Source organism: Varroa jacobsoni, unplaced genomic scaffold (genome assembly GCF_002532875.2).
Source record: "Varroa jacobsoni isolate VJ856 unplaced genomic scaffold, vjacob_1.0 scaffold_120, whole genome shotgun sequence".
Taxonomy (NCBI): Eukaryota; Metazoa; Arthropoda; class Arachnida; order Mesostigmata; family Varroidae; genus Varroa; species Varroa jacobsoni.
Window position 1 is genome coordinate 313,891 of NW_019213022.1, and position 21,938 is coordinate 335,828.

The 21,938-nt window shown below is 45.9% G+C and overlaps 1 protein-coding gene across 6 annotated transcripts in view; it reads right to left on the minus strand.

The window, feature by feature from the left end:
* LOC111266806 (latrophilin Cirl) overlaps positions 1-21,938 on the minus strand; it is a 263,176-nt gene that overhangs the window by 126,973 nt on the left and 114,265 nt on the right. For all 6 annotated transcript variants that reach the window (XM_022844624.2, XM_086971117.1, XM_022844610.2 and 3 more), the window contains one exon: positions 20,662-20,911. In XM_022844624.2, coding sequence (XP_022700359.1) covers positions 20,662-20,758 — 97 coding nt within the window. In that variant the 5' untranslated portion in view covers positions 20,759-20,911. The remainder of the gene's footprint in view (positions 1-20,661; positions 20,912-21,938) is intronic.

Sequence of the window (21,938 nt, forward strand, 5' to 3'; positions counted from 1 at the left end):
TATTAACCTCCTCTACGTGGCTATTCTAAGCCATTCTCGTCTTTTGCCATTATATAGCACACCTCATTTACTTATAGAGACTATTACTAATAAATATTGTACAACCTAAAACTCATCTTTAGCTAGCTCACTTCGGCAGATTACCTTTTCACTCGCTCAGCATCTCAATCGCAAACCATTTCCCATGAAACCCCCGGATTCATTCATGCAAGCGTCTCAATCGTACCGAATCGATCCCGTGCTTCACTACTTTCTTTTTTCCTAGCTAGCCTCTTTATCCGCAGAGAAAGCAGCCTTTGTCAAATCATCGGTCGCTGTAGCCAGGCTTCGCAGTTGATGACGCGCTGCTCTCAAAATCTAACTTGCACTAACGAATCCCCTCAATCCGTACAACTAACTACCCCACGGACAAATACATCGTCGATGCAAAGACTTTTCGCCCAGCAAAGAGAGATGAAGCCTACCAAAAAGTGCTGCCCCACACAGAGCAAACATTAAACACCGAAAATGAAACAAGACTGATTCAACGAAGCCGCGAGCTTTGGGTTGCCGGTTGCCGCTGTTGCCACAGCAGTCTACCTCGGCTTCGCGGTGTTAAAGCAAGAAAGCTTCAGAGTTCAGAGCGCCAAACGCGGCGGCCAAGTCTTTCGAGGTAGGCCTCCTTTGAGGTAAACAAAGTCGACTTGCTGCTACCAGATGCTGTAGATCCTTCGACGTTCTCCCGAGTGGACCCGCACGAAATGGTCGTCCTATAATTCGCCGTTGCCACGTCACAGCGCTGTAGCGAACACTTTTCGAGTCCCAGTGGCCATATGCCCACACCAAGCGCAGAAAGGCCCGCCGTTGTCTTCACAGTAGTCATAAGTGGAACAGCACAGGCTCTACGTGAGCCCGAAATGCCCTTTCGGCAGGTAGACTAGTGAGGGATCTGACCCCGTCGGAGTTTGTCTACCTTGGCCTTAGGCTAAATTTCTTTATGCTTTGCATTATACACAACGTGAGGCAACGGCCTACTGACTTTCGGTAAAAAAAATGCGGACGACTTTATTGCATGAGTCAAAGATTTTATCTTTCCCGCAAAAAGGCAAGAACCTTCTGCATGCAAAGGTAGCAGCAGGATTACTATACAAACACATCATCAGGCCAAGAAGTTAACAGCAGAGTTTAATTATGCCTACCTGGCAGCGACCACACTGCGCTTTTCGACTGATGCGTATAATTAATAGGGGTTAGATGTCACAATGGATTTTCAGATCTCACTTGAACGATCCTATATGAAAGAACTCATTTATCCGGCTTGATACTCCCATTCAGGACTCACTCAAACGTTTACGTTCAACCCTATTTTTTACTATCGCTAATAATAATAATAGTAACAACATTATATAGAATAAGGCGTTCATTATTACAGCAAAAGAATAAAGCAACGAAGCGATGCGTTTCTTTTGCCAACTGTCGCATTATATCTCTGTTCTGTCTAACAGAAAGGCAAAATAAAACAGAGCTCAAATATTACACATCTGTCCAACCCTTATAATAGCCATCGTTGTATGGCAGAGTAGTAGTTTTGCACAAGACATTGTACATTGAAAAGTGTGTCATCCGCTTGGCAAATGGTAGCCAATCAAAGGTCAACAACATGTTTATTTAGTTCTCCACAGGTTATTTCTACTACTATTACTATTAGTTCAAAGAAAAACCGAGCGGTATCGTGTGCTGCTGCTGCTGCTGCTGCTGCGGACGCGATCAGCCGAAACTCGGCGGTGTCTGTTGAACGATGGTCGGCCATATTTTAAATAGGCTCTTTACAGATTCATACGACAGAGAGATGCAACAGCACCGTCTGAAATAAATAGCGGATTTCGTTTCCTTTCCGCCCTGCTCCGTCCCCCGTGCGCCACCCCGTTTTCCATCGACTCTATGCTGCTGCTACCACCACTACTACTACTTCTAGTACTATTACTACTACTTCTACTACTACTATTACTACTACTATTAGTGCTACTACTACCTCTAGTACTAGTACCACTACTTCTAGTACTACTACTAGTACTAGTACTACTACTACTACCACTACTACTACTACAGCCATTAAGGTAAAGAGCGGATGAAAGCGAGATGAACTTAAGCTTTCTTCTTTTTTGTTCTCCGACTTTGCTTCCTTTTACTTCTGCTTGTTCTCGCTATCTCTTTCTGCCCGTCACCCCTTGCCCCCGTCTCTTGAGCTCCTGTCATTCTTTGTATATCGACCGCCAGATCGAGATTTGGATAACCTATTTTCTTGGACATATTTGTTATCTGTATTCTTCATGCCATAAGCACTCGATAATATGATCCCTTAGTTATTTAAGTTATCGCTTGCCGACCGGACAGTTCAGAATATGATACGATGTATAACTATGTGCCGCCGGTGATAACAACAACCCCATAGGACACAAATTATGGCTATAGCAATGGACGGCTAGATATGCGAACACGATAGTGACTGGAGCAATGGCGGGGATGACTGGCGCGGGAGCCATATGCGATTCATTCTCCTAAGGTGGCATCAACTTCGCCAACCTTAGCTCCCGGCTTTAGTTGACGCGGTATGGCCGGCTGCCCCCACCCAGTGTATGACTACCGCCAGCGCAGATCAGTATATATTGAAACTAAGTGGTGTATATATATGTAGAGGACGTTCTTACTGCTGCAAACATCTGGTGCATGGTTTTTGCTCTATGAATGACGATACCGGCTGAACGATCATTGCTACATGACGATTTACTTGAATCCGAACAGACATAAGTGTAATATCTGTAGCCAACTCCAACTGAACTGATCCCTGTTTCCGATCGATGTTCGCTTCCACCGTAGGCTAAGTGCTAACGCTAAATATTCTCTTAGCAGTAACCGCCAGAGCCTCCAGAGCAAGAAAAACAAAAACTTGTGTGTTTGCCGGTTACTTAAAACGAACTCAACGACATCTGCATGCCTGCATACAAATACGAATGGTGTAGAAACCTGACGGGGCGGGGGGGAAAAAACGTCTGACAGCCTGATGGCCGCTGGATAAGACCAGGCCAGGTAAGTCAATCCAAACTGCACCAAGAAACGCCACGAAAAGCGACATTGCGACGTTGTATCAGCGAATCGACAAATCGGTCCGTTGCTGTTGCCGCGACCTCGAAGCATACCCCACTATTGCATTGATCGTATCAGTACAATGTCACGAAGCTAAAATTGGGACTGAATTGCGCAGGAAAACGAGCTGCTTTCGTTGTCGTTGGGAAACTTTCAAGATCCCATCGCATCGGGGATGAGAAAAGGAGTCAAACAGATACATAAATACTCGCACACGTACATAGAGACATCAAAATCTACATAATCTCCCCCTGTGGCAGGAAGGAAAACCAAAAACGACTGCCAGCCAATGCTGTCTGGGTCCGAATCATCAACCTGGTCGAATACTTGAGCTGCAATCGTGTTACTGAAGCGTGGAAACTATTGCACTTTCTTTGACAATCAAACAATGCCCAAATCCATACCATTCTTTGATGCATCAATTCTTTGCAGTTATATAACGTACAAGACTCATCTCAGCCGTCACGTCCCTGTTTCGTAGTCAAAACGATGACTTCTATGAAAAGCCAGACTTGACATTAGAATGTGATAGACGTATAAATATTGAAGCACGCGGCTCTGCAGCGATAAAATCGACTGGCGACTTCCAAACATAGAGAACAGCTCAAAGATACATACGGTCGAGCATTCTGCATATCTTTCAATTGATCAGTTCTAGCGTTTGGGTCTAGCGTGCTTTGCGCTCATACGTTCAGCACCTCACATAGGACAATAGCGGCCTGACCGGTGCAGCGGCGTTGAAAATAGGTGCAGCTATACATTCAAGGGCTTTTCATATTCGCTCGTTATTTTGTCTAACAAAGCTTTGTGGGTCCAATAAAATGTAATGCGCCAATTTATGACATTATTACTTACGCTTGAATAGCGGAACAAGCCATAGGGTCTAACAGGTCGTCGATTGGGATGTGTTGTCTTGTATCGCAATACGCAGCATCCGTAGTCTGCTGGGTTAACTCATCTATATATACGTTGTAGACAAATGGTAGCTAAATTACGACCTTAACTGATTTCTGTTCTATAACGGAAACTGTGGCAGGAGAACGTATCGTTCCAGGTGCTGCTGATGTGACCATAGTGATAAGATAGTCACCGATCAGCCGATGTTTGCCGTAAGTCAAGACAGATATGTTTTGTATTCAAAGACATATTAACTACGGCGCACGATCCCAAGAGTAAACTTTTTTTTTTTTTAACCAAGAATCAATCCTTCCCAATTCTGCGATTTTACTGCCAAAAAAGGACTGGCTCATCTACACAGCGTCTAATACTCGACCAGTTACCTAACCAGTGAATGAACGCTTGAATTCTCTGTCAGAATCTATATCTAGGCGTACGTTTGGGCATTTGCTCTGTCGCTGACTAATAGGCGTCTTTAAAACCGCTACGTAAAGTCACCTCTGCGTCCCTTGCCCTTCGACCCGATCCCCTGGCCAGTCCGGTCGCTGGCCTCTTTTCTGTTTTCTACTTGTGGATTATAGCGAGCATGAGCAGTGCTTGTACATGTATGAGCAGTGAAAGCTTTTAGTTGCCTTCTTGCATTCATTGTTTTGTGCCCCAGTCCAACGTGCGACGCTCCTGCAACCGGAAGATATCAACAACGATGCCCTTTCTTTTGCGGCGCTTTTCTTCCTCTTGTGCTGATCAAACGTGTAACGAAAATGGGAACACAATACCGGCCTTCGTTTTCGCGGCGGCGATAGAGTGGTGACGCTGCTAATCGTCGAAGCGGTATTATCAAGTGGGGTAGTTGTACTACCCCATGGCTCCCTTGTCTCGGACGAGTTCAAATCAACCTGGCTGTCTGTCCAGGCGCGCTAGTGAGGCAGAGAATCTTTAGAATCTTTTGCTTGTTATCATTTCACTCATGTGGAAAAGTAGCCCCGAAAGAATATGAAAATAAGCTAACCTTCCCCTCTCTCCTTTTCTATATACATACATATATAGGCGAAAGGCGACGCTGGAGAGTGGATTAGTTAAGCATATGAATTGTGTATGTATAGTATTGTGAGCTAAGCGACAAGACAATTGAATTGAACGGAACAAATCTAATACACTTTTATAAATGCGTGATATCTACTGACGAAAACGCGGGCATCTGACAATACTTACGGTAGCTAATTCCTACTCCACGGTACAATGATTAATTTGGCAGTGGGCCGCGAGATGGGTCGAACCTGTTTAGTCTACTGTCGGCCACCGATTCAGGCCCTCATCGAGGCCGCATATATCAGTTCTTTTTGGATTAATTGGAAGCCAAGATAATATACGTAAGTATGGGGTTGTTCGAATCTGAAGTCTAAACAGTTGGTTGCCAAAAAGCCATTTAGACGTCGTGACAGACAGTCACCCAATTAAACGACGACGGCTAGCCGCGATATTGGTAGCAGGACCATAAACATGACCCAATTACAGTGTGTCAGCAGCTGTAGCGACGCCAGGAGCCGAGTCGTCTGTCGTCCAGGCCCACAGTCAAGGTACGGCAACATAGCGCGAGTGGATTGCAGAGACTGCATAGTTGAAGTAAAGGAGTTCCCCTCGGGGGGACTTGTTCGATTAAACCAGTTCACGTCGAACCCACAGCAATAGAAACAGCATTGAACTACAATGACAATAAGAATCGGTAACAAGAGAGCGGGACAAGTAATTTAAACAAGTTACCACGAACGTTTCCTTGTATCATGCACCTTTCTCCCTTGACAGCAGTGATCATTCCATCGCCTTCTATTATGGAGAAGGATCAATAAAGGTATTGTGACTGTGTACATGAAACCCCGCCGCCATTTGGTTTTGGTCTGAAGCCGTACGTCTTAGTGGACTAAATATACGGTATTCGTGTATGTATCACACACGCTGCAAGCCGCAACTGTGGTTAGCATGTGTTTCTCTGCGTGTACGTCTATGCCACCATGTAATCTACAAAAGTGTATAGTAGGCTGGACATATTATGGACGCGACATGAGTCGTCTACCTCAGCTATTACAGTAACCTTTCTGATCAACCCAATTTTTCGTTTTGCTAATAGAAACAGTAGGAAAGGTAGCGAAATTAACAACATAATAATGTAATAATAATAATCACCCAAGACATTAAAAGCGTATCTCGTGTATGAGCAGCAAGGGCTTTGAACTTGGCGGCTTTGGACTGCAATATGTTTAATCACGCTTGCTTTTTCTGGTCTTTTTCTTAAATCCCAATGAAAGAAGTAGTATTAATAGTCATACATTTTGCGTAATGTTGATTTTTTCCTGTTTTCGCTGCCCGACTGGCTATGTAGTCGCACTTCGTTTACTTTTTATCCGCTATTGTTATTTGTTCTTTTTTTCGTCTACTGAATCTTGTTACAAGCCTGTTGTTGTTACTTTGCCGAATCCCGGCATGCAGTCAATCTTTTCCCCCTTGTTAATTCTTGTTTCAAACATGATATTGCTGTTTGTCTTCGGCGGCCAGATTACCCGATTCGAGACGACGATAGTGTCTGCACAAATCCAAACAGATTGTTCAGCTCTGTCAGATAGGACAGATCAAAGCAGGCCAACGTTGACCGCAACTGGCAACCGCCAGCTACAGGCGATACGTCAGCGATGGCGGACGAGCATAGTGTACACAGAGCCTCTTTTTTTCTAGTTGTCAGCTTGACACAGGCTCAATATTGTATCATTTCTAGTCATTGATGTTTGTGACCAGCTGGGTGTGGAGGTCGGTGTGGGTCTGTGTGTGCGGAGAGACTAGGACTTCGCTGTACCGTCGAGTTGTTAAGTGGAATAACAGTTCGATCAACGCAGCGTCAATTACCGTTGCTGCTGCAGCTGCCACTGCTGCAAGCTCATAATCAGGCTGGAGGCGCCCTAGGCGACCAAGTTCGACAGTCTCCGCTTTCATTGCTGTTTCCTCAACGAAAAAATAGGATCCAATCGGATCCGACAAAATCGGAACAAACTTGGCGTCACCCTTCTTCGCCGTTGTACAACGCTACTGCTAAGGCTGTCACTATCGAGGCCGCCTTTTCCACTGCCACCGCCGAGAGGCAAATCCCTTTCGATCGAGAAAGAATGAGGGAGCATTTTTAGGGGGAGGCTCCGAAAAAGGACGAACTGGTAGAGAAAAGACATTCAATGTGCTCATTCGATCAGCAGTAGCAGAATCGGCAACATCGGTTCCTTCAGACGCTTCAGAAGCGAAAACGACAACAGGAATAATAACAAATGCCCCTTCTGTGACAGCAGCAGGCGTAATCCTTGAGGGAATCAGTGACGCACGTCGCATGTATTCTCACACAAGGACAGAACACGATCATATCCCTAAGCGCCAGCCATTTCTGTTACTCTCTCTTTTCCTGCGATGCCTCGGACAAATGATCTCGTGTTCAATGCAAATCAATAGTTTCAGCTATGGTGACACTCATATGACGACGACGATGCCTTGCAAAATGTATCCGTACATGAATACATATTATGGCAGATGACAACACAATCTTTGAGTGTCCATAATATCGTTGCCTCATGATGCTAATGGGTTCTTCACTGTTACAAATTGAGATACTCGTTGACTTCTACGCAATTCTTCTCTAAACAGACATTGATTTTGTTTATATTGTAGAGTAGTCAGTCACCCGATCAACAAACACGTGTTTTGTTTGAATGGAGGCCCGCTAAAACTTCCCAGCCGCGAAATTAGCCCGACCATTCTTAATTCTGTCAATATCGCCCACGTAGCTTTTAATGCCGTAGCTAAGTCAACCTTATGTTCTCGCGGTAATTTGACAACAGCAAGATAGTCATTGAAGTCAAACGGAACAGCTGGTCGCCATACTCCTGTAGATTTTGTTCTAAAGTCTTCACCATCTAAATGCTATGTATCATACAAGTATAAGGACGGCTAATTTGTTCAATTATTTTACCTTGCCACAGAGCCTATAAGCTTTGGCCTGCCCATAATGACTAGTCCCGTGGCACTCTTCGTAAAAACGAGACGACCGTTATCGGACGATGGCGAACAGCGCAACCTAAGCCAGCGCTATCGAGCTGCTAGCTGAATAAAACAGGCCTGTTTCACGCAGAATCCTAAGCTGGATTTGTCCCAAACTATGGGTCAGCAGCGAAATAGCGGTGAGGCTCCATGGCTCAGCCGAACTCTTAGTCATGTGATGCCCAGCAGGTCGTATCGCCCCGCTCGTCGTACGACATAGACACCGAGATGGTCCCCAACAAGAAATCTCAGCCCTAGGCTTCGCGCGATCGAAACTATTGGGTGTGTCGGCTTAAACCTGCCTCTTATAGTGCTTGCCTCTTTTTCACTCTTCTTCTCTAGCTTTTGCGCTCTACATAGACCAGACTCTTTACCTTTAATATTCACTCTCTCCTGCATCTTCAGAGAAAGATCTTTAGAGTTCCCTCTCCGAGCGGTTGTAACATTCTAGCTTCCTTTTGCTTGTTTCGCGTCGGCGCTGCATGCATCGTTTTGTAGACGAGCGTAGATTTGCGAAGGCACGACAAATGGCCGAAACGACAATTTGATGCCAAAAGAAGGGCGCGCAAACTAACGGGACTAGCGTTGGTTCAACTTGGCATCGAGGTAGTCGCTCCATAAGACCATAGTTTCCTTTTCCACATGCCGCTGCTCCATTCTCCTCAATCTAGCTCTATATAACACATAGCATCGCATCGGTAACAGCTTTTCCGATTTAACACGCACACCACTGGTCGCTGAGCTAGATTTATCAAACGTATTAAGATATGCTTTACTAATCACAGCACTTGTGACCATCGGTACTCCGACCCACGGCGGGCCGACACTAGGATTTGTTAGACACCGACCCAGTTCTGAGAGTACTTTTGCTGAGGATATCCAAGCAATACCAGATGATTAATACAGGACGGCTATAAAACGAAAAAAAAAAAAAAGATTTTTTTTTACCTATAGCTTGTTTTCTTATTGGTACCGAACCCAAGCTTTTGTCGTGATCAAGTGTATATATATTCCTACGAATTCACTTATATCCTCTAAGTTTAAACTTTTAAGTCTCAACATCTGCAAGTAATGAGTTTTCATGTCACTTATCGGCTAAATGCGTTTTTTTCGCAAAGGAATTTATGACTATCGCGAACTATCGGATAATCTCTTACAAGTATGGTACCAATAAGGACTGCGGCTTACTCCTTGCTCCGCTGTTTATTATAGACTAACCAATGGGTCAAGGTCACTTCCAGCAGCAATGTAAAGTCAGTGCATGATTTTAGCATTGAATTAGGCGTATCCAGAGGCCATAGCAGAAGTTCGGGCACCAGAAAGGGTAGACGAATCGAAAAAGAGTATTCGTGCCACAAGTCTTATTTACGTGACCTATGCCCGCCACTGGACGCTCTACTTTTTCTTGGAGAAGCGACGGTATACTTGCTATGCTTTGGTCGCTTCCGGTGGCCGATTTCCACTTGAAATACGGAAGAATGGGGCCCCCACTAAACATTTACGAAAGACTGCGGTACCGCTTCGCACAGTTGGCTAAGCATAAAACCAAATCGCCATTTGCCCCGTACCCTGTGCCTTCAGCTGTACCAGCGGTATCCCGTTCCGTGAAGCGTAGGTTACGACACCGATGCAGTTGATGCGGCGTCTCCACTGCCAACCATCTCTGACCCGTTGGCCCGTCTTGTCACTGTAATCCATCTATGAGGCCAAAGCGTCCCCTGGGTATCTCGCCACTGTCCTGGCTCACTATGCCTCCAAAACGAGTACGACTGACGCAGACCGCCGTCACCGAACTGTCGGAGGACTCTCGCGTTGCCTGGTCGAGCCAAGAGCTAAAAGTTTCGGAAACGTGCAGCTTCTCAGCCACTGCAGACGACCGAGAGAGCGACCAACGGAATCCACTTTATATTGCGCCTTATTCTTGTACGCCTGCCACTCCCCGGCCTACGCATCTACACCCACATCACGGTATTCCTGTTCGGCAATAGCACGCTCCCATGGGACTCAAGAGACGAAAGGGTCGAGTCAAGACCAAAACAGTTCTTACGATTCGTTCCGTATCAGACCCAACGGCAGCAGCAGCATCTGCCCGGCTGCCTGACCCGCCTGGCGCGCTAAACCGGTCGGGAATCAAGCGGCGAATGGAGGCGGTCTTACTTCCGCCTTAGTCTCCGAGGACTAACGAAGCCAATCAGGTACCAGACATAGTCCAAGTCAGGGCAAGTCCTAAAGGAAACCGACAGTACTGCCATTGCCCTAGATCAACGAATCTGCTTGTTCGCCACTCCAGCGCTACCGAGCGCCAATGTTTCGCTGCGTGTGCGTTCTTTCTCCACATACAAATTTTCCCCAGCCCGCCAACGCGCACTGACGCTTGCCTCTCTCACCCCCCTCCCTCCCAGAAGAAGAACCCTCAAGCCTCATTCCCCATACGACCTCTGGTATTTCCCATCTTCATCAATCGCGTCTGCCTTCCCTGTTACAGAGAAATTTAAATGTACCGCTGACTCCGGCTACAAACGGAAGGAAAAAAATGACCATTGCGGCGGAGGCAACTCCACAAAACCTAATGGGCAAACTAACCCAATAACAAGTAAGAGCATTAACACCCGTTGTGGGCACAACTGGTTGGCTGTAGTGGCGTTGGTCGCATTGAAATGGAGCTAAAGGAAGACTAGAAGGTACAAGAGAGAAAGGAGGGAAAGGAAACAGAAATAGACCGGGGTGAATGACAACACAAGCGAAATACTGCACTTGAAATTTCACTTGAGATAGTGACTCACAAATGAATAGACCGCTCTGCGAACCCACTGGCCCGTCGGCCAGCTCGTTCGTCCACCTGTAGCTATCGGAGCGCCTGAGTGCCCACGGCCGCCGCCGCCACCACCACCACCTCTGCTTTATTTAGGCACCCCATGATTTCTTGGCTTTTTGAAATAACTCGCGCGTTTCGGGCGCTTCAAGCAGGCGAGCTAAAATCGATGGGGCGTAGCACAACGAAGCGTTTCGTTCAGTCCTAGCACATAAGCTTACCCCTGAGACGGTCTTGCTGACTACCCCCCGATGTGCGCTGTAACGCTGCCCTATTACTATTGTCGCTGCTGTGAGCGGGATTCATTCTTCCAGTTATCCGCCGCTAGCGATCCCGTTCGAATGGTTGCACTGACGCTCATTCTGTATCAAAGCTGGGATTTATTGTGCGTATCATCGTAGATCTGACTTCGTGTCGATATTAGCATACGCCCCCCGATTCGTACCGCTGCGAGCCTTACCCCTCCCGTCTCTCAAACCTCTATAAACTATACAGGACTCCCTGGCACTTACCGGCGCCCGAAGCAAGCCAGTAACTGGAAGTAGTAATCTATAATCTGAAATGCATCTGTGCCTCGAAACAATAATGTAATACGATCGTATAAGACTTGCAGAGTATACTAACCCGATATAAACGTTGATTGGTTAGCCGAAGGAGAAAAGTCAACCAAGCGAAAAGATTTTAGTTGCAAACTAAACCTTCTCTATCGACCTTTATCAGCCTGTGGAAACGAAACCTTTTTTCTCTGCTTTCGTCCGAAAAATTCTTCTTCGGCCAATTTAGTTCATGGCTATCTACAACTCTACCGTTACCTGCGAAGCTTGCTGCGAGAAATAACGTCCCCTGAGCCTTTATTTCGTCTGCACGTCGCCCTGTTTCGTTCGGCAAAAAGAAGATCTTTCGAAGCCGGAGTTTAGCTTCAATGAAGCACAAATCTCTCCCGTTTCGCTGGTCCATTGCTTTGTTTCTTTGTATAGTTCTTTGTCCACCACCGCTACCAGCGAGACGATGGTCACTTTGTAAATTTAGAGAAAATCGCTTTTTCGTCTGTTCGAACGACTGCACTAGCAGCTACCCAAAAACAGCACAGATTCCACTTATACGAAATACGCCTGCCTATCTGACACAAAATGGCCGGCGCTTAGCAGCAGTAGTAGTAGTAGTAGTAGTCGTGTGAATCCCTTTCTTTTCTGACACCATTTGAATTCGCCTTAGGTTCACTTGCCCTTTGTCGTCCCCTACCAGCCGTGCAGTCATTCTTACTCCTTCCAGCCGTGCGCACTAATCCCTTCCAATATGTTCTTATATGATAACACCACGAATCAGCAGTGGCAATCATTTAGTCGGGCCTTATCAGCTGCGGCGTCCTTATCTCATAGCCGTGTAGCTGCGGAGCAGCAGCAGCCAAAGTGCAGTAATGGCCCCGGCCATAGCCCGGAAGAGTTCGACCCGATGGGAACGCACGGCTGTAGGACCCGACTAAACTCCACTACTCTAACCCAAGCTTTGTCATTGCAACTCGGCGAAGTGCATTCTTCCAATAAGAAGTATACACACGTCCATACACAGTTACTGCGGTGCGCCCTCACTGCCTCCCAATTCAAAAGTTGGAGCTCGACGATCGCTTCTCTAGTTCCAAATGGATATCATTCTTAGCCGAAGTAGTGTCTAGTATACGTCCACTGTTTTTCCTAAGAAGCCTCGTCCCTCCCGTTTTGTTCTGCTTTATGTCTCCCTTGTAAGCTCAAGATTCCTCAAGATTGCCGGCAGACTGGTCGGCCCCGTCAAGATAGCTCAGATTGAACCTGTTCTACGAACAGGATTATCCACATACGTCAGCATGTATAGCTGGGAGGTCAGACGTCCTTAGACGGAGATCCGTGGGGCCAGATGAGTTTTTAACGGCACAGCCTCCTTGTACTGCTTCCCGAAACCTTGTCACTACTTCTTCTACCCCTGCCAACGCAGGGTCTCCTTCTTCTGCTGGTGCTTACGGGCATTCCTTTTCTTGCTGGCTAGTCGAACAAGTCAGGCGGTTGTACTCGTTTCGTACGAACGCTCTTCCTTGAGTCTAACTCTAAAGGTCTTCCGGCAGGCTAGTCCGGAGTAAAATTGTCCAGCCCGCAAGTAAAATTGGGACGAATTTAGCACGACGATGGGGCTCTTCCCAGAACGTTCATCGAGCAAGGGGAGCACGCGGACTTGTCGGGTACTAAGTGGCCAGCACCACACTGAACACCGACCTATCTACCCACTCACAAGTAGTGTCAAAGTGCCCGCTTGTAAACTTGAGGACGAAACAGCAAAGGAACGCCGGCGAGGGAGAGCGCATTGAGTTCGGCTAGCCATTCTGGTACTGATGCGCGCGTTTTTCGTCGAATTGGAAAAGGGGGTTTGGTCGCTGAAGCCTCCCAACACGAGTCGCGCCGATAGCAGCAACGAAGAGCGGCTCGTCTCGGCTCATTTATTCGCTAATTCCATCCTCATTACGGTTAGCGATGGCGAATGGCAAATATCCGAGGACGATAAAAATGCCTCCATCCAGAACGTGGTCGAGGCGAGGGCAACCGCGGCCGTTCGCCCCGTAGAAGCAGCGGCAGCTACCATAGCGAGATTTGCTGCTGTTCCGCTTCTGCTCTATGCAGTGGCCCCTTCTCACTAGCCCTGCCTTCCTTTGCCCCTTCCGCCGTCCTTTTCGCCCGTACCCATATGCCGACTAAAAAGACTCCCCAGCCGTAGCCCTCATGTGGGTGGGCAACAGCAGCAGCAGTAGTAGTAGGAAGAAATGAAGGCGACCACGAATCGTTTCGTCCGATGATCCCCTTCTACGACTATTACCAACACCACCTTGGCTCTCAAACCCCTTACCACTCCTAATAATACACGTCGCCAACCCCACTTCTGTGGTTACCACGAAACCCTTTATAAGAGAACGTTACGACGGGCCCCATTCGGTGAGACTGGGAGACGGTGTGCGCAATTGGTTCAAGAAGGGAACCAAAGCATAAGTAAGGAGACGCCGGTGGGATTGTGACAAAAATGTTCCCAATACGAAATGCTGCCATGGTGATTTGGCCGGTGGTTTTTTACGTCCTCCCGACGCCCCGTGCTGGTGCCTCGCGTCGCCTGCTTTTTTGCAGGCATTGGCCGTATCGGCAGAGGACGCGCATGACACTGTCCCATAGCGAAGCGACTTTGTCTCACAACGACGAGGCTACGAGAAGCACAACTCTCATCTCACAAGCTTGTCACTGCAATGATACCTACTTGGGCGCGACTAGCCGCCAGTGATTGCCATATATCTTACTCACTCACTCATTTACTGAAGTTCATTCTCTCAGTGTAGCCAAACTACTCAACTTTATGCTATATCCAATGGAAGCAACGTACGCAAGCGCTGCATATCTGTCAGCGAGTGAACGCAGTGATACGAGCTTAGGTTTTTTTTAACATGCATTCTATACGGAATATCTTCTATGTTTTGCAGGTAGATGGGTCGCTCTCCTCTATACGTCAGCGCCCGTTAACGCTCTGTGAATATCTTCTATTTTCGGAGCGTTAATTTCAGTTTCAGTTTCAGATATTTCAGTTTGGATAGTAATGACGGTAATAATAATCACTGAGTTTGCGGTTTGAATTTACACTTTTGTAACGGGGCGAGTTTTTTAAATGTTGGTTGGATTGACTTTTTTTTTCTGGGACATACAGGAATACGATCGGCCGACGTCTCGACGACGTACGTTAGTTGTCTTTATTTTCAGGACGCACATGAATAAGGCCAGCCCTCGGCCGACGTTTCAACAACGTATATAAACAAAGCTGGTGGTCGGTCGACGAGGCACGTACGTTAATCGAGTTCGCGGACAGTCAACTTTCTAAGCAAAGCTTTGCCTCGAAACGAATAGAAGTTTCCATTTTCCATTTATAACAATAATAATCGATGTATTTAGAACCGCTGTAGTACTACAACAGGAAGACATTTTGAATGAATCCGTCTTATTTTCGAAAAGTACGCGGGTACGGTCAACAGCTGGCTGCTGCCTCAGCGATGAATATCAACAAAGTCGGTAGACTTTTAATTGTTGTTGTGGGCGATAGAATCAGCTGGCCCAGTTACTCTGCTTCTGAAACTACAGTTTTGGTTAAGAATGTCCTTGGAATATTTACCGTAGGAATCGTTGCACTTCTCACCTCAGATTCTTATTTTAGCTTTAGGGCCCCTATTGCATTTTTACTCACGATCGGTTTCCCTTTAAATAAAATACTGAATATTTGTCCCCTCAACAACGTTATCGACTTGAAAAGCTTAGATTTAAACGTGAAAAAAAGGCCAGCTCATTGAGAGATTTCGATTGGTACCAAGAATGAAACTTAGTACTTGAGGGCAAAGTCCTTTTAAGGAATTGTCTCCTTAGGAAATTTTGTTTATTGCGAATATATGATGATTCAAATATCCTAAACCAGGCCATTGGTCGGACAATAAAGCAGTCTGCATTGAGGGTCGCGATACCACTCCGTTCAGAACTTCAAGCGTTGGCGATTAACGCATTCCTCTGTACAGACTTTCCAGCAAGGAATTCACTGAAGGAAACACCTATCAGACTAAATTTTTTTGCTTTTCCATAACATAGAAAAGCTTCGTAGGTGTTTATCGTATTTTTATTCATCTCGCTTTATGTAAAGGAAATTTCCGATACTTCGACTAAAGAAGGCAAACGTTCCTTTCAGGAAAAAAACAAAAAATTTTTTTGTTTTCTATTAAGATATTATCTACCTGCAAATTATTTGGCGGAATTAGAAATTTACTTAAAAAAAAACATTCAGGAATGGTCTGAAAGGTATTTTCATCTCCATTGTCATACGGCGAGAAAAACTATTCTCAGTATGTTAAGAGTTTGTCCTCTGGATGGAATTTTTAACATGAAAGCGTATATAGTAGGAATTTAGATATATATATATATATCAGGTTCAGATACAACTTCGTAGAGAAGTATACTTACAGAGATCTCCAGCTAGAAAAACGAGAATAACAAAAAAATTACATGAGATAGATGTAGAAATAATACTAAACATGCATGCAGTAAAAAATAAAGCCAGCAATGGCCCTTGCAGAACGGATCTCATTATCAGATAAACAAACATCAGCACGGTTAAGAAAGATATTAAGAACAATAGAATAACGTGATTAACAACAACTTGCCGCATCGTAGGGACAAAGTTTTTCCCATCGAGACGTGTAATTTTTGTGGTTATAGCATAACGGCATACGGCAGCTAACGACTAGCCTACTTGCCACAAGTATTCCTTAGGCAGAAAAAATGCGGTGGCAATGGCCGTTGCAGCCGGCATCCTGCGTGCCTCTGGTTCGTCCTTACGAACGATGCCGGAATTTACATCTGTGTAGCAGGCCACATCTGTGTTCACTCGGCTTTCTATACAATGTGATATCTCGAATCTTTTTGGCCTAGACGTGCACGAAGCGATGCTTCAAGCAAAAATCATTGAACCTAATTCTACCATTACTTTATTAGCGATAATAATAGTACCTGTAGTCGTAATATTATCGTTCGTGTTTATAAATCGTAAAACACTAAAATGTACATCAATGCCCAAAATGGCCATTGGGGCTAAACTGTGACTATAGCTTACAGAATACATAGTGTACATAATTTGCCACGTTTCCGTCGGCGGCTTGCGGCAGGCGTTTCAAAGCAGACAATACTTGGTCAGCATTGGCTATTGTTGAACGAACAACTATCCAAATAGAAACTAGCTTATATACGCGCGACGCCGCTAGCTTATCCCTATATACAAAATTAGCCGATCCCTATATACAGAAAAAAAAAAAAAAAAAAGCCCAGTTTCAGCTGAGTAGACATCAGATGCGAAAGAACACAGATTATCTTTGCTGTTTTACTGATACCCACTGTAAATGTTGAAAAATGCGTGGATTTTAGCTTCTACCTTAGTCTGGATGCTGTGTTTAAATCTGACGGACTGCATCCAATTATATAGTGGCAGCTGCAAGTTACGTTGAGCTACGCAAGTTTAAGTTGGGTACGTTCGACAAAAAATAATGCGATTTCATTGACGACTGACACCCGCTGATTGTTCACCGATTGATTTATGTTAAAACGCGAGGAGAATCTTTGCAAAGCTAGCAGCAAAAACTACTAACATTAGATACAGAGTGAATTAGCTCGTAAATGATTATGAAAACACACAATATGACTGTCAGCAAAATGAAGCAATGACGGCCTTAATCCTATAGTGTACCTTCAGATATAGATACGATCGTAATGGTTATTGTACCGTATCGAAACAAGAGCAATCTTGTTGGCTAATAAAATTTATCATTATCCAAAACGATATATATATATATGAAAAGTGGATAACACATTGCCAAAATGTTAGCTTGAGTTGTTGTTTAATTGTCTGCCTTTGTGTGTAACCACTCTGTGATGGCCAGTGTTCATTGTTGTTTTACCTTTGCCATTTTTTGTCCTCTCATAGATCAAAGTTGAATGGCGTTTCGCGCCGTTGCTCTCTTTCTTTTCCGTTCACTCTCTGCCTGGTTGTTTGTTTTTCCTCCTTATTGCGTTGTGACTAATTACTTTTTCGCACTGAGCCGGGGGGTGAACTTTTGCACCTTCTGTGCAGTTCGCTTGCGTCGTTCAAAATCTAGCGACGTTTCCGTCACCACCGCGGTATCTCCGCCACTGTCATTTGCAACGGTTTCGTTCGTTCAACACCGATCGCCACCGCCGCCGACGTCGTCGATTCTGTTGCGGCTCGAATCGCCATTGCCATAGAGGCCGTCCCAGTCCCGTTGTCTACATAGCCTTTTCACCGTTGTTCTAAAATGGCGTCAGATTTGATTCGATTCGTTGTAGTTGTTGGCTGCAGGCCGCCTACCTGCGCGAGCTACCCTTCTGGAAACGGCCGCCCCTGTAAGGACCGTCGATCGTTGATCGTCTAATAGTCGGATCTCTCTGGAATCAGTGCGACCCACACAGGCAACTCTGGCTACAGCGCTGCCGTTATCTGGCGCGGTCGTCGCACTGTAACACTTCGCAATAGGGGTCGTACCGTCCATTTATGAAACATCTGGGTACAACCAATTTAACTGGTGGGGAACGAGACAGAAGTGGAATATAGATAGGTCAAAGAGTGAAAACGAGAAGTGCGTTTGTAAAAATCAATCATGCTGTACAAATCAGATCGCAACATAATTGTATTTCTGGTGGCTACAATTAAATGATTTCTGAAGACACCCTGATCTCCAGAGACAGCGTAATCGAACTTGAAAGGGCTCGCCGCGTATGCTTTGCTTACATGCGTTAGGCTTAGACACGCTCGATCCTGTATGCCTCTTTGTGTATTTCTTGGAAAAAACAGTTAAGTCAATGATAAGTACAAGGGCTACGGCTACGCCTTCAGTGACGACAAAAGCTACTATGCCATCACTCGAAGCCATATATGGGTGGCTACTTAAAGATTGGTGAATCACAAACCAGATACCATTAAGTTTGCATACTGGCCTGGCTGACCTAATACCTCAAGTGCCTGCCCTGCGTTGACCTGGTCTGATAGAAATGTATAAACATAAGCAAATTGTCGACTGGGAAACTGTCAGAGAGCGTTGCATTGAATGGATTTTTGCACGTGGTCTGCTTCGATTTGAGAATTTTGCTTGCATCTCTTTTTCCTTACACTAGCACCAACGGCAGCGATCTAGACGCTAACCTGAACATTGATGCGGCGACTGGGACAGATGCAGCTTGTGCTCACCAGGAAGCAAGAGGCAGTACGCAAATGGGCGGTCGCCACAGTAAGCTAAAAGCTCTCAGAGGAAAACTGGGAATAGCGGCCACGAACGAGTAGCTTCTATTCAGAAGCGTTATTGCCGCCCGATGCCGTAGCACTCCCGGCAGTTCCACCAACTCAGCTAGTGAAGTACTTCTTGGCCACCAATGAGCGCATTTCACACTCGGCCGCGGTTCCATTTCCGGCCAATAAGGCGCCAAAGATCCCCAAATGGGTGGCAATCGCGAGCGCCGATTGGGTCTCTAGTTGGAGCAACTTTAAGAAAAGTGATTGGCGAAAAGGGCAGGCGCACCGTTTCGTGCAGCCACTATCATACCCGTGCTTCCATGATTGCACAAAGATCCAAGAAAGACGAGGAACTTCTCCTGACTGGCCAGCTAAACTAAAACTAACAAAGTGTCTTTTGCACTCTCTCTCTCTCTCTCTCTCTCTCTCTCTCTCCCTCCTCTCTGTCTCTCTCTCCGAGCCTCTGTATAGAGCACCTTTCTCGCACATTTCTATCCCTATCTTTATATTTCTCTGATTCACTCGCTCTTACCGTCGCTTCACTTGCGCCGTTCGATTATGTACCTAAGAAATCCAAGCTCGGGAAGCGATCCGAGAAGTTCTGACTATTCTAGATTGGAGAAGTCCTAGCAGCGCCAGCAGTCCGAAGCATTGAATCCTCAGTTATGCACGCCGATTGCGCACCACTTCTCGGCTAAGTTGGTCGGTGGGATTAAAACCAAAGTAGGATCTAAGGGCCAACAACCTGGCTTTGAGGCCACCGCTTGCAGCTGGCAACTGACATTGTTGGTTAAACGAGGACAAGTGGTGAAATTGGAGTTGGCGTTTGGCAACGTATGGACGACGAAGAGGAGCAAGGCGCAATCTTCAACAACAAATTTGGGACCAGATTGACCGCCGTCCCAAGAAGGGGCAGGTTATTCTATGCTTACAAAATGACGGAGCGGCTGCTTGGCAAAGCGTTACTGGTTTGTGGACGATGAATGAGCGACAGAGAGAGAAGTCAGCGCGACGCTGATTACTTGCTTCAATTGTCGAAGGAAGCTCACTTTTCCCGTCTACTTTAAGGCTTAACTCTTAATCCATGGAATAGCGGCATTACAGGACACCATCAACCTGCACTCCTGGCACCACAGGTTGAGAAGGGCTTGCCCGGTGTAGGTCCACTATGTGTGCGTCCGACTCAAGCTATGGGACTTGTTCGGCGATGGTGGCTTGCTCCTTCACAGAAGGCCAAGCAGAATTGTGTCACAAATTAAGAAGCGCTTCACTGATGATGAACTCGAATGTGGGAGGAAACGACAGTGAGGCAAAGTGCAACCCCAGGGGAGTTGCGAGCGCGATAAGAGGCTCGAAGGAAACTCCGACGACGACGACGACGACGACGACCGAATGGCTGTCCCCTTACATATCATCTGTTCTTGGGAAAAGCTCGATAGCCTGAATGGTGGGGCCTGTCCTGTATGTCTCTTTCACTGACCATTTCTTTTCTTTTATCTCTTTGCAGTCTTGAAAGACTCACGCCAGTAGTTATAGTGAACCAAACCTATCATTGAACATAGGATGTTCCTTTTCTCGAGCCACTGACTGATGTTACTACATCGACCCTATGCAATTGCTTCACACAGAACTCGTCGAATTCAGTGGACTTGACATGTGATTTCACAATGATAACTACTGAAATACCAATATGCAAACCTAACATGGCGTTCGAGATCCTGCTGTTGCCGATGAGACGCGTTCGGTCAACCACAAAAACCACGTATTCACCTGGGACAAGCACTACAGTAGTAAGTCTTACCCGTTAGTCAAGTTAACGCCACGTTTTCCCGAAGAAGTTGGGCACATTCGTCTTTTTCACCGCTTCACGCTGTAGCGTAAAACTTTGACCTAAATAACCTTAGCAACTCAATTACTATGTAACTAACCTCTTCTAGCTGAGGAGCAGATGGATGTCGTACAGGCCACCACAAGCAGCAGCCGCAACAACCGTTGGGGCCACATGGTAACAAACCGCGTCGTCATCCTGTTAGCTGATGGCTCCGCCGATGACCGGTGCCTGGTTGGTTCTTAAGCTCTGGCGTCAACTCAAGCTCACCGGCTTGAGAGCGCGCTCGAGCGACTCCCCGGTTCCAGGCGACTGCCGACTACGACCGTCGCTAGCCTTAGTCGTTCATCCTAAAAGAAGGCATCATGAAAACAACGCATAGCAAATCAATTATTACATACCCTATACATGAAATCAATTACCTATACCACGTAGTTATAGCAATCCTACATATTGAGTAGACCTATTAGGTTGACCTACTCTGGCAGATGTTTGCGAACATCTCAAATTCATCCATTGGTATACACGAATATCTACGATGTTTTTGTCTTTCTTACTATTTCGCAGCATCGTTTGGATAAAACAACAAGTTGCAGGCTGCCAAATGCTATAGTAACTATAACTTGCTTGTCACTCCTGAAATAGGTCTTACTCATAATACTAAAACTGTTCCAATTGAGCGTTGCGCGCGTCCTTCGAGCCTGGTGCAAGCTGACATACGGCTATAAGGCGACCATAACGACCCAGATCTAATTTATATGAGGTTCCAGTCACTGTGCATAAACGCAACATGCAGTTTTTTCTCTATCGCAGTATCGATGTCTTCTATATTCGGTCGTTTGTTGACGCAGTCGTAAATAGGTCGCAGCCATCTGGGCGCCTTCAGCTAGCGTGCGCACCTAAAGCCCTATCTGGACATTTCAACAGACTCCCATTTCTTTCTGCGTATAGCGATGTAAGGGATAAATGCAACAGCACAATGATATGAAAATCCTAGGCCAAGTCTTGTTTGCCCGAACCAGCAAGAAGCTTAACGAGAAACTTCCCGGTAAGTAGTTAGGCCCCTCACAGTTTCGTAATCTGTAAAAGTTTCCACCCAGAAGGAATAGGCAGAAACTTACAATGCCAAACCTGCCTTGTCTTCTTTTTTTATCATGCTTAACCGCACAAAAATATATAGAAGCAACGACTTGTTTTAGCACGCGCTCCGCACCTCATTCTACTCCAGAACATTGTAAAGAAATATCATTGCACAAAGGACGCAACTATCCCGGTAGGAATTCAGCCTAAAGAAAAAAAAAACTGGATGGACCAATAGAAGACTGCAGGTGAATGGATGCAACAGCTTAAAAATTTCCACCGCTATGAGCTTCGTCG